Source organism: Dermacentor albipictus, chromosome 3 (assembly GCF_038994185.2).
Source record: "Dermacentor albipictus isolate Rhodes 1998 colony chromosome 3, USDA_Dalb.pri_finalv2, whole genome shotgun sequence".
NCBI lineage: Eukaryota > Metazoa > Arthropoda > Arachnida > Ixodida > Ixodidae > Dermacentor > Dermacentor albipictus.
In genome coordinates, this window is record NC_091823.1 from 64,149,982 (window position 1) to 64,163,358 (window position 13,377).

The 13,377-nt window shown below is 48.2% G+C and overlaps 2 protein-coding genes across 3 annotated transcripts in view; one reads left to right on the forward strand and one right to left on the reverse strand.

The window, feature by feature from the left end:
- Positions 1-4,444, forward strand: part of LOC135905533 (solute carrier organic anion transporter family member 4A1-like) — a 28,913-nt gene extending 24,469 nt beyond the window's left edge. The window contains exon 12 of the mRNA XM_065436492.2: positions 3,946-4,444. Within this exon, the coding sequence (XP_065292564.1) occupies positions 3,946-4,280 (335 nt within the window). The 3' untranslated portion in view covers positions 4,281-4,444. The remainder of the gene's footprint in view (positions 1-3,945) is intronic.
- Positions 4,445-9,224: 4,780 nt separating this feature from the next.
- The window catches only part of LOC135905550 (uncharacterized), a 23,495-nt gene continuing 19,342 nt past the window's right edge, over positions 9,225-13,377 (reverse strand). The window contains exons 9-10 of one of the 2 annotated variants that reach the window (XM_070536616.1): positions 11,827-11,880; positions 9,225-9,463 (exon numbers count right to left, since the gene is read on the reverse strand). In XM_070536616.1, coding sequence (XP_070392717.1) covers positions 9,374-9,463; positions 11,827-11,880 — 144 coding nt within the window. In that variant the 3' untranslated portion in view covers positions 9,225-9,373. Of the gene's footprint in view, positions 9,533-11,826; positions 11,881-13,377 lie in introns of both variants that reach the window. The other variant, XM_070536615.1, reaches the window with a different exon arrangement.

Genomic DNA, 13,377 nt, shown 5'->3' on the forward strand with positions numbered 1-13,377 from the left:
TTGCAGACGCACCGCCAAGCCATGAAAAAGTGTACACTGACGCAGCTTTCGACCCACGCACCAGCGAGGGAGCAGTCGCCTACCACGTAGTGGGTTCTTGTGAGACACATTCTACCTTTACAACTGCTGATGCTGACGACCCAACGGAACTTGAACTCTGCGCAATAGTCTGGGCATTAGACAGAGTTTCAAGCACCACGCAAGCAAAACACATCGATATATACTCCGACTCTCAGTATGCGCTGCATGCCTGCAAGTCGCGCCACACATCACCATCGGAAGTACTCCTCGTCAAGCAGGCCTTGAGGCGTGCGGAGGCCCACGGGGTCACTGCAACACTTCATTGGATCCCTGGTCACCAGGGCATCGAGGGAAATGAGAGAGTCCACTAGGCGGCGCGCGCCCTTCTTTCCAACCGCGTCGTCTCCCGGGATCCTTCAGAAGCCCTCACAACCAGCACAAGCAACACGACAAATGGAGCCCCATATGACCCAGACAGAGCTCTGAGAGCAGCAGCCAGCCGACGCAAGAGGGAACTCCGTGTGAGTGTGCCCTCAGACCCAGACCCACTTCCAGCGGGTCTTCCCAGGTCGGTGCAGGTGCTGCTGCATAGGCTCCGTTCCGGCTTCGTCCTCACACCGGATGTGCTGGAGCGGTGGCGACAGTACCGGCCACGCCGGGAAAGACGCCCTCCATCTCCGTCTCCCAATTCCCTTCCATCGCAGGAATCCGGCCATCCCACAGCCTCCGCGGACCAAGAAGCGCTCCACACGCCATACAGGTGCCCTGACTGCGACATGGCTACGCGGCCATCCGCAGCCCATCTGTTTTGGAAGTGCCAGCGACACGCTCAACAGCGGGACCACCACCTGAGGGCGGTGCGAGTGTCGTCCTACGAGGAGTGGATTAGACCGGCAACTGGCTCGATGGATTCCGACAGGGCCATTCTGGACTCGCTCTTGGCTTTCGCCAACGACGCGCAGCTTCTAGAACGGCTCTGAATACGCCTCCCCCCTCCTCTTCCTATTCCCCATTATAGGCCTTCGCGCCATCCCTTAATAAATACATTTTGTCATCATCATTGATGCAACAACGTAGTGGCTTTGCCAAATGCGTGGTTCCTTGAAGTCGGCACATAGTGACTTCGCAAGAATTCTTCCTTGATTGTTGGTGCCAACAACGACACCCGCTCAGAGGCCATGGCGTTGAACTGCTAAGCACGACGTCGCGGGGTCAAATCACTGCCATGCTGGCCGCATTTCGACGATGGCGAAATGCAAAAACGACCGTGTACCGTGCATTGGGTGCCATGCTAAAAAATATCAGGTGGTCAAAATTAATCCGCAGTTCCCCACTACGCAATGCCTCATAATCAGAGGTTATTTTAGCTCTCGAAACCCTAGGGTTTAATTTTACCGCGATAGCAACTATATGAGCACTCCAGGCGCATTTACGCCGTCGTCATCGGAGTCTCCCTCACCTTCGCCGTGAGGATGTGCATAAAGTCCCAAGTGCGACAACACGGCGCCCGTGCGCCGTATGCCGTGGGTGCGAGTGAAAGCACGCAAGGGTGAGCCGAGAAGGATGGTGGCTTGATCTGCGCGTGCAAGGGAGGAAGGTGGGGAAGGAAGCGCGCCGTCTTTCATCGCACGCAAGCCAGCAGGAGGGGGAGGGGGGGGTGCTCTGGCGGCTGCTGCATGCGTGTGGTGCGGCTGAGCGCGGCTACATGGGTACATAGTCTAGGTGCACCGAGGGCTGATGGCTTCCTGTGCATTGTGTTCTGGTCACTTTGCGTTGAAGCGAAAGCCAGCACGAAGGACGATTCGCTGGCTGCTGCCGCCGCTCTTCTTCACGCCTGCGTTTGAACAGCGAGTGTCCGCGGTCATCGAGTTAAACGTCCGCCTGTACGTGCGTGACACCATGCTTGTTAATTTAGTTAGTAAGCGAATGTTTACAAGTTTACATGGCCAACGTATCTACTATCCTTACTTCGTATAGCTGTCTAATAATTTGCTATCGCAATGCTTCGCCTTTCGGATGGTGCTGCGACATTTTTTTGTTTACCAACAATGATGTTGCCCATTGTGAAAGCCCCAGAAACGAGAACGAGCGCCAAAATTGCCCAACATGCGATGTCATGTTCTATTTACTTAACTATATCTTTTCTATGGCACGGCGTGTTAAAATACCTCGGCAGAATTTCTCCTTTTGTGTTCTCTTTCAGAGTTACTTTTCATGGCGCTTGTCAACTGGACAACGTTGAACTTTCATTTTTTAGTTGTTTTGAATAAACTATTTACGAGGCATCTTCTGAAGTTGCAAACGGTGAAGATGGTCGCTTTCTGGTTTCTCACATTAAACATTTCTACGTATTTTAACGCGGCGAGCTGTTCGGTAAGCATGTGGTTAGTTTGGACCCGTTTGCCAACTATTATTAGTCGTCGAGGTTAACAGGGGAGTTGATCTCGCGCTTTTCGTGATGTGGCTTACAGTACTGGCCGACTTGACACCCATTTAATAGGCCCTAGAAGACCCTAGAAAGCCAATGTTAATCACACGGCGGTGCTCATATAGTATAGACGAGACTCCGCTTGGGGGCATAAATACCAATAGGTATTTACTACATAAGGTCGGTCAGGGACACCATTTGCAATGGGGGACGTGAATCGGTCATGTATAAAATGCTTCATTATCAAAGCGGAGAAAATGTGTAAAAAATAAAGAGGAGAAAATGTGTAGGAGAGACTGAAATGATGTGTGCAAAGACGAACAAATTAGTGCAATTGATTGAACGGTGTTTCCTGTCTCAAAACAGTTCAATAGCTTTCTATACGCTCAATGAACGCTCCATGTACGAACAAATTATTTAGTGCAATTGATTGAACGGTGTTTCCTGTCTCAAAACAGTTCAATAGCTTTCTATACGCTCTATGTACGCTCCATGAGTGGTTTGCTTTTATCAGTGTATAGACATCGCGTAATTGTGAGATATATTGACCATATATAATTCGTGAGTACCTCTGCTCACATAAGAAAAAGGCAAAGACTTATAGTGTCCTATTGTTTCGCCATGTTCAATGCGCAGTCATTTTTCTTTCCTTATCTTTGAGGAGAGAGGGACCCAATAGGAAAAGTGGATGCAGGGGCTTGCATTTCGCCTCACCAAAGCCCGCGCACTGAAGCGAAAGGTGCAGGTCCCGCCGGGAACGAAAATCCGGCTGCGTTCCGTCTTCGGAGAGGAACATGCGCTTGCCCATTAGGCTCCGGTACTCCATCCGTTATCATGACCTTTGACGTTTAGCGTGTCCGGTATTCGGGCAAGCGCGGGCGGTTTTCCGGTTTAGCGGGGCGTCAAGGTGAGCGGCCAGATCGGTGGCGCCAGCTGGTGGCGTAAAGCTCAACCACACAAACACAGAGCTAATTACTGTGTTCTGCTTAGCTGCTGGCGTAAATTTTCGACAGTGGCGTAATCGTGTTCACAATTACGCCGCTGCCAAAAATTTGAACGAGTGGCGAAGCAGGATATGGCGAGCTACTGCAGTTTTAGCTCTGCGTTTGTCTGGTTGAGCTCTACAACACTAGGCGGCTTCACCGCTCACGTTTACGCCCCGACCATCCGGTAATCCGCCCAAACCGCTCCCGTTTACCGGAATAGCGTACAAGCTAAAAGTCTCTAGTAGAGACTTTTAGCTTGTACGCTGATTGTAACTGAGTGTAACTGATTTAGCGCGAAGCAGGATTAGCGGAGCGCAATGGGCGACCTGTTTTGTATCTTCTTCCCTACTGACTGGATTGACCCGTGCAGATTTCGCGCTACATTGCGCGGTAATTAATGAGACGGCGATGTCTTCTTTTTTTGCCCTCCCACTACACTTGTGTATTTGTGTACACTTGTCTATTTGGGCACTACACTTGTGCATTTGAGTGCGAAATTGCACTGCGCAGGCGCCATCCCCGCAGCGGCGCTGTTCGGCTTCGTCATCGACAACAGCTGCGTCCTGTGGAACACGGTGTGCGAGCAGCTGGGCGCATGCGCCGTGCACGACAACGAGGTGATGTCGCGCAACCTGTTCACGGCCGTGATCGTCCTCAAGACGCTCTCCATGCTGTTCTTCGTCAACGCGCTCATCTTCCTGCGCGGCTCCGGCACCGAGCGGGGCAGCCACGACGGCACGCCTGAGTGCGAGTCCAGCTCCAACGCGAGCGCGCCCGTGATGCAGTCGGCGCACAAGCTGGCCCGCCTGATCCAGGGGCGGGCCTCATCCGGGTCCCTCTACTGACACCTGCCGCCGCCGCTGGAGCGGCGCGCGTTTTTTTGCCTGTGCCGTTGGACGCGTGCGCACTCGTTGCGTGTGCGTCTTTCGTCAATGACTCATATCGTTTTTTTTTTTTTTTTTATAGCGCCGTTGTGTACGTTTTCATAAATCCGACGTAGTTTGAAGAAGCTTTGTACGCACGGTGCGGTTCACCACATTGGTGCGTATGCGATTACATGCCGGACATTAATGATTTCGTGCTGACTTGGCTTATTTTCTCGCATGTTTTATACAACGCAACTGTCGAGTGGACACCCACGACTTTTCTTGCGCGGCGGTGCGGCGGCCTGCGCGGTGTGAATCGGAGACCGCGACGCAGCCTGCACCAGTGTCCTGAGCTTGCTTTCACGCGTAATTACTGAAGAGTTGTAGAATAAAAGTTACCTTACGTATGAAACATTGGAATACTTCGCTTCTTGGCCAGAAATCCATATTTTTTGTTACTCGCATCGCGTTTAACAGTCTTCACTTTGGAGGCCAGCTAGAAGCTGCCTAAATTGGGGCTATCCTGTGCGGGCTTTCTTGCTAAGGTCAATCCCGTCAACTTTTTAGCGGCGTTGGCTTTAGCCTCCACAGGCCTGCCGGGGATATCGCCGGCTGCTATTCAATCCTTAAAATAGCAGCCGACCATCAGCCGGCCTTAGCCCATCATCGCCAGCCCTCGCAGGCGACCTGCGAGGATGGCGTCGAGAGCTCTTTGGCCCCGACGCCCGCGTAGGGAGCGCTGTTTTACATTCCATTTCAGAGAACATTAATTGGTAGGCACATGCGAAAGTTTTACAGCGAAGCTGTTACAGCTTGCTCTGCAAACGTCTTCGTGCAGCGGCATGCGACGGCGTGGTCGACATCGAACGTAAAATTTTGCGCAACTTGTTTGGGCGTCCCTGAATTTGGTCAGAAATGTGATGTTCTCGACGACTTTAAAGATATTTTCATTGTGTAAACTCACTCAAGCAGACAATTTATACGCGCGTTTTTTTTTGACTAATTCATAATTTAATGCAAAACTTTCCAGAATACGGGGCTTAGTCTTCGTGAAATCGCTGCGTTGACGCCTCGCAGATGTGCACCCAGATGAACTGGCGTTTGCATGAAGGCATATCTTGCGAACGGTGTAGTGTATAAGCATTCCCATTGCTTACGATTACACGTTACACGCATATGTTGAAAATAAGTAAAGCTTGTACACATCGCGTTTAGTTTTTATGGTCTTTCACATGGAAGTACACACCCCATATAACACGAGGCATCTTTCCTGCCTCTGTCGTTCGGGTCAGCAAAAATTCCATCACTTGTTTTTTTTTTTCTTTTTTTACATCGAAGCTGTTCGTGAAAAGCTCCTCGTATGGTTGCGCCTAATGAAACTCTGGCCCCTCGGTTCCGCCTCTCACAGAAGCGCTTAGAAACATATGCCTGTAATGCAGTGATTTGGGCTTGTTGGTATGACGTCGTGAGGCTTATAGCACGTGAAAACATGTACTTATTAGCGTTGCTGAGGGTCTGCTCAAGTCGAAGTTATCAAAGAATTTCGCCAGCCTGCCTTGTGTAGATAAGAGGAGCCTAGCTGTCATCCCGTATATCCACGGCCTATCGCACCGTTTAAAGAAATTAGGTCAACGTGCGAATTTTAGGGTTGTGTTTTCAGCTTTTGCTAAATTACAAAGTCTGTGCAGACTAGCCGGACCAAGTCTGTCTGGCAAGCGCGTGTGCAAAAAGAACCACCAGGAACCCTTTGTTGAATGTGCGGGAGCAGTTGTTTACAACCTTCCTTTAAAGTGTGGGGAAAACTACGCAGGGAAAAGCGGAAGGTGCCCCAACGAGCGTTTAACCGGTCTAACGTAACAGAAAAGCGGGGTGTGTTCCTTGACGCTCGCTGCAGGCATTGCAAGTGCGCTGTTGCCGGGACGGATGATGGTGACCACTCGAAGTGTGCACCAGCATACAGCATGTTCCTTCGTGGGAAGAGCCCGAGAAACATTAACTCGCGAAATTATCGAAGCAGAAATGATTGATAGGCTTGGGAATCACTGTGTGTCAAAACCACCAATTTCCCTTTCCCTCAAAGAGTTATCTTACCTGCACCATGGTGTGTACGGTATTTTTTGCAAACAGCGCATGTATGATGATGTATGCAAAAAAGTTGTTATATGTGTGGGTCCTTTGCTCAAAATAAAGATTGTTGCAAATTAGCGCCTGTGTGTGTCACGTATTCCTTTCGTCCTTGTCTTTTCCCGCGCTATAAGCCTCACGATGTTATCTGCCTGTTTTTACGGTTTCCTGAAATAGAAATGAAGATTTGGAAGATGGAAATGGAAGATTTACGAAAGTTAAATTTTGAGAAAGTATCGGAAACCACAGGGGCTGTTTACAAGCCAAATTTGAAGTGTGTGAGTTATTTGAGGGCTGAATGAAAATTGCTAAACAGTCGTCTTCGTGCTGTTCAGAGCTGCCATACGAAACACATGCAAACTTTTCCCGCTGCCCTGGGAGAACCGAAAACGGCAGCGATGTATATTTAGAAGAAATGGGGGCCATTCTATAGGTGGCTTGTACGCTAGTTTGAAGTGTGTATAGGTTAAGTATGCGCTTTGAAAATAATTACATACATGTACTCGTTTTCTCGCAATTTTCATGCGTCATAAGAGGTGTACTTTTTCGTTCCGGTCTCGCCGGTGAACGACGCGAAGTACGTTATCTATATTTTGTCAATTATAGGCAATTCGTAGGCAAAGCTAAAAATTTATGGGTTAGTTGCAGCCTTTGCGATAAATTACGTATGCTTATGATGCGGAGCGTTACGAGTGCATTTTACGAACGGCGCAAAATTTTCCTTGCTGCCCTAGCAAAGTGCAAACGCCACCAAGGTTAAACTAGGGGACGACAATGAGGGGGGCCATTACGACAAATCTGTATGGGAAGTTAAAATGTGTGCGTGGATGAAATGCAGCATTTTAAAAAAACTTTAAGCAAGTGTTCGGAAGTGTCAGACGGCCGTTATCAGTTATGTTATCACGACAGAAATGTGGACCCTAAAAAAAATGGTCGCATCGCTTTAACTACCATAAGGTAGTTAATGCTTGTCACAAAGTCAACTGGATTTTAGTAAGGACAGTAAGTAGCGGTGCCGGTAGTTGGCGTTAGCTACTCAAATAAGGTGGTGCATACGGCTGCACTCTTAGAAAAAAGTTAGTAAAAAGTGAGTAATTGTAAGCAAGTAGGTAGTAACCGCAGTGGTTACGATCTTTCTTGGCTAGTTACTGACTTTTTGATATCTATTTACTACCTACATTACTAAACGGTTAGTAGTTGCATGTAAAGAGATAGTAACTGCAGTGGTTACAACCTTTCTTGAGCCGTTACTAACATTTTACTAGATGTTTACTACCCAATACAAAACTGTCGTTTCTACCTATAATGTGTCTAAGTTAGTAACTGGAAACATCCCGAAATATCGCTTTTTAGGGGTACCCGACTAGTAAAATATCTACTTGATCGAGTAAAGAACCATAATTTTTTTTCTCACTTGATCATACGCCTTCAAATTTCTTAATTTCATCCCACCAACTACAGTTATATATACCGTCCTCCGCTACCTCTGAACCTCAACGAGTCTGCCCACGAGGCTGCGCGTGGCTTTACCGACCGCGCTGCCCTCGGATCGGGCGACTCTCTCCCCGGACACAGAGGCGCTCCTCTCACACACAACGAAATCACTAAATTCTTCTACTTAGAGAGAAGGGTTTTCCCCCCGCCTCACTCCAAGTTAAGCAGGCCGCAGGCGGTCACACTAAGACTTCTGCAAACGAACTCGTACCCAAATCCGGCGTCCCTTAATAGCATATATCCCGAGATTTATACGAATTGTTCTTGCGTGGCCTGTGGTGAGGTAGCTACGTTGCCTCATATGCTCTGGGAGTGCGGGTCGCTGGGCCCGAAGTTCCCCAAGGAAGAGTGGGACGCGCTCCTGCGAAGTCCCGTCTTTGATGATCAAATCCTGGCCGTCCAGGGCGCCCGCGATCGGGCCGGCAGACTAGATCTGTCAGTCCCGTCGTGGAATTAGCCGGGTGCGCGTTTTCTCGCGCTTTGCTGGACCAAATAAAAGTTTATTCGCTCACTCACTCCGCTACGTTTCGCTTCCGTTGACACTCATTCGGTTACACACACGACCTGCTTAACTATATTTATTTCTCAATATCTCCACGAGAATATGATCTGCCCCCAGGATGCTCTCTAATGAACAGCGCCGTATTCCTCGTATCGTGCATGTAGTGTGCGGCGGCATTTGCGCATGCGTATCAGCCGTGGTGGGCCTTTATATATGCGCAAGCATTCTCTGAATAAACGCTTATCGTTTGGTTGCACGATCGCACTCTCTTGGTCTAGGCCTGCTATTTTTCGTTTCATCGCTAGTTGCACGTTGCTTAGCTTAGCCTCCAACTATCGTTAACCCTCCGAGACAATTGGTATTTCTACAGAATCGAATATATTTTCTTATTCTACAAAAACTGTGTAGGGGCGTTAATTAAGGTACTGGTTTTTAGGTGTCGCGACGAGCGGGCGAGTACTCGCACGGCACTTTTAGTATTTCACGCGCTGTAAAAGTAAACAGCGGGGGGAAAGACAATTACGGAGTCCGTACATCGCTGAGAACGCCTGAATTGGATGTTTTGGGACGCAGTAATAGCTTTCCCATGGGAAAAAAAAACGCATTTTATTCACAAAGTAAACAAACTCGCGTAATTGATCTTTTCTTCTTCAATTACGGCTAGGTAATCAGTACACGAAAATTATCTTGGTGGCGGAAGAGGACTGATGATCGAACACCGTCGGTCTCATAGCATCTTGGCTAGCGTTAGCTGGGAAACCCCTTACCCGCTACACAAGAAATGACGACACTGGCTGAACCAATTAGGACATGAAAGGTGGTTTATTGAATGTAGTATCGACAAAACTGAACCCGTATATTCGCAAACGTGACTCGGCAGAAAAACGGGTGGCGTGAGGACGCGCTTTAGCGGTGTAGAGGTCGTCCCTGCAGAGGTGGCGGATACCCGGTGTCAGGTAGTCGCGGACTTGGGTGCCTCCACAGTGGTCGCCGGCCGCGCGATGGCGGACACTGCGGCAGCATGCTGTTTCTGCTTCTCGAGCTGCGCCATTAGGTTCATCATCCGGCTCAGGTCGTCGTAAAGTTCGAAGAGGCGCACCATTAGTACGCCCTGCAACGCAACATAGATAGATAGATAGATAGATAGATAGATAGATAGATAGATAGATAGATAGATAGATAGATAGATAGATAGATAGATAGATAGATAGATAGATAGATAGATAGATAGATAGATAGATAGATAGATAGATAGATAGATAGATAGATAGATAGATAGATAGATAGATAGATAGATAGATAGATAGATAGATAGATAGATAGATAGATAGATAGATAGATAGATAGATAGATAGATAGATAGATAGATAGATAGATAGATAGATAGATAGATAGATAGATAGATAGATAGATAGATAGATAGATAGATAGATAGATAGATAGATAGATAGATAGATAGATAGATAGATAGACGGACGGACGGACGGACGGACGGACGGACGGACGGACGGACGGACGGACGGACGGACGGACGGACGGACGGACGGACGGACGGACGGACGGACGGACGGACGGACAGACAGACAGACAGACGGACGGACGGACGGACGGACGGACGGACGGACGGACGGACGGACGGACGGACGGACGGACGGACGGACGGACGGACGGACGGACGGACGGACAGACAGACAGACAGACAGACAGACAGACAGACAGACAGACAGACAGACAGACAGACAGACAGACAGACAGACAGACAGACAGACAGACAGACAGACAGACAGACAGACAGACAGACAGACAGACAGACAGACAGACAGACAGACAGATAGATAGATAGATAGATAGATAGATAGATAGATAGATAGATAGATAGATAGATAGATAGATAGATAGATAGATAGATAGATAGATAGATCATCTAGCGACCTCCGTAAGCACAAAAAAAGCAAAGAAATTGCAATTTTTTTCCTTCGAAGTGTAAATATATCCCAGAAACAGTGTTCTTTTTGATAAAATCGCGCTCGCCGTTACGATAATTGACAGAAGCTGTTTACAGCGAAACATTAAACAGGTTACGAATAAGAACGATACTATTATGCTTCACACGTATTTAAAAAAAAAAAGAGTTATTGAAGGCGAGTTTTGGAGCTAGTAACAAAAAGGTTCCTCGAGATTCGAACAAAGCACAAGTTTGCGGTGAGAGCAAAATCTATTAACGCTCGCGTACATAGATGTATGCACGTTAAAGAACCCAAGGGGGCCAAAATAAGTCCGGAGCACTTCGTTATACGGCGTCCCTCGTGCAGTTTCGGGACGTCAAACACCACAATTTAGGTTTCCCACTAGATCGGCAAAGCACTTCACAGTATATGGAGCGAAAGCAACGTACAGGGAAGAACCGCGAGATAACGCTACGGAATGATTTTTGTGGAAATAATAAGATGATGAAATCAGTCTCCACACAAGCGTTGAAGAGACGAGGGCATGTGCCCATGTGTCCCGCCCTCCCCCCCCTCCCCGCTTCCCTGGCTACGCTACTGGCAACAGGCGAACTCGATGTCATAAATTAGTAGGTATACGTATAACAGCGTATTAAAATGTGACTGCTGTTGTTACTCAAAAGCAACGGGTCGACCCGCCTCTAACGAATTAGGGTGCCAAAACAAGTACGGTTTTATGTTTCAGTAAATTCATATATGCGCTAAACATGGGACGACTGTCGTGTTTAATTCTTCGAATTAAGCATTCGTTCACCAGCACATGTTTCTTTTCAAATGCCACTACTGATACACTTTTTTTCATTTTTGTAAAGGCAGCACTGCTGCGGGCCTTGTTTGGAAATAAACATATTCAACTGGGCTTTTACTTTTCACCTTAAGATACGTGACCACATACATTGCACAGTGAAAGTCTGAAGCGAGAAAGTTGTTCTGCAGCGCTATTCGCGCACGACTGCAAACGCTCACTCTAACCACTTCTCTAAGAACTTTGAAATGACGGGTACGCCCTCACGTTACTGTCCGTAAGCTCATGTCGCATTACGCAGGAAGATTAATAATAATAATATTTGGGGTTTTACGTGCCAAAACCACTTTCTGATTATGAGGCACGCCGTAGTGGAGGACTCCGGAAATTTTGTCCACCTGGGGTTCTTTAACGTGCACCTAAATCTAAGCACACGGGTGTTTTCGCCCCCATCGAAATGCGGCCGCCGTGGCCGGGATTCGATCCCGCGACCTCGTGCTCAGCAGCCCAACACCATAGCCACTGAGCAACCACGGCGGATTACGCAGAAAGATTGTTCTCGAACACCGCGAATCACTTCACCTCAATTCGCGCTCTGCATAGCGACTGCAGTGTCATGAACAATGGAACGCGTGCCACGAAAGCGACACTAACCTTGAATCCAGTCAATAGGGCGTCGATGATGGAGAAACCGACGAATCGTGATACCTGAAAAAAAGGCGTACATTATCAATGGGACACATTGTTGCGCTAACTTGGCGCATTGCTTCCGAGCTTTATCTTCAATTGACCGAACGTGCAAGTTTACACACCACACGAGGCTACGACGAGTGTAAGCTAACGACAGAGTTTAATGACCGTATATAAGGCAGAATACGTAATCCAAAGGCAGACACATACCTGCCCTGTTTCCCGCAGGCTCGTAAGACTTTCTTGCCTTTCCGAGAAGCTTTATTTAAGAGTGTGAAACAATTACATTGCCTTTCTGTTGAGTGCCAGCAGTGAGGAAGTCGCGCGTTCACGTTATGCAGGCTTTCTTCTTAGAATAAGTTGAAAGCCTGCAGTAGTTCCCGCAAGCGGTTTCAACAACGGTTGCCTCGAGTCCCTTATGCACAAATCCAAAGGATGCGAAGGAACCCTTACGCCCGTTAAGTCCGCCTACACTACAGGTATATAGCTGAGCCGGTGGTTATCCCTTACGTATAAATAGAGTGTCGCACGGAACCGGCATTGAATCGGTGTGGTATTTTTACTGCAGAAAGGGTTTATGGCTGTAGTCTCCCTCAAACCTTCGCCACGAGAACGGAACGGAAATTAGACACAATAATCCGACTTGGCGGGGCGCCCATGCGGCCTGCCCGTTTCAGGCGAAACTTGCACAGCCATGTTTTCTGGCCCGTTTACTCCCTGTTACGGGTAGTGTAGTGGCGTTGTAGACTTTCGTGACCCGTCATCTAAATTCGGCAGCAAAGTTTGGGCATAATCTATAGGCCGTCTTCTCGAGACTCGTTCTCGATATCGAGGCATGAAGCCCTACAGCCTATGTGGTGACGCACAGACGGCTCGCCATATCACTGGCTTTGATTGGCGTCGCTTCAGGCTGCAGAACACGTCAAGCGCACGCGCTCTCCTTCTTTCGTGGCAAGTAGCGCCTTGAAATGATTGAACTACTCATCGACGTATACAGCAACGTTCCAACGAGTCAAAACGCCTAATTTCAATAGATGCAATGGCGTCAAAAAGCCCGGAAACCTTCTTTTTTAAGCAAAACTTTCTTTTCCTATCTCCAACCCTCGCCCTCCTTTTGTTGTTGTTATTATTTATTTTATTTTTTTCCGGGTCCTGGTTAACGCTGCCTTGCCGAATATAAAACTTGGGCCACTGGGTACGCGGCTGGTCATGCGGCACCTAACATAGGTACGTGCGACTGCATGGGTATAACTCTCTCCGGATGGACACGCAAAACAAGAGGCAAGAAGCCAAGTCGGCAACGGAAAATTGAAGACAGCTCCACTGAAGCGAACAAGTGGCAACGGAAGCAGCCGAATGTGTGGAGAGGGAAGCTAAGAGTGTTGTTAGAGCGCTGAGCTGCAGTGAAGTGAAAAAGGAGAAGTAGGAACCCCTCCGTAGGCATCAAAGAACGCTTCACTTTAAACCCATTCTCACACATGCGTGGAATCCACTGTCCTTTTTTTGTTACCTTGA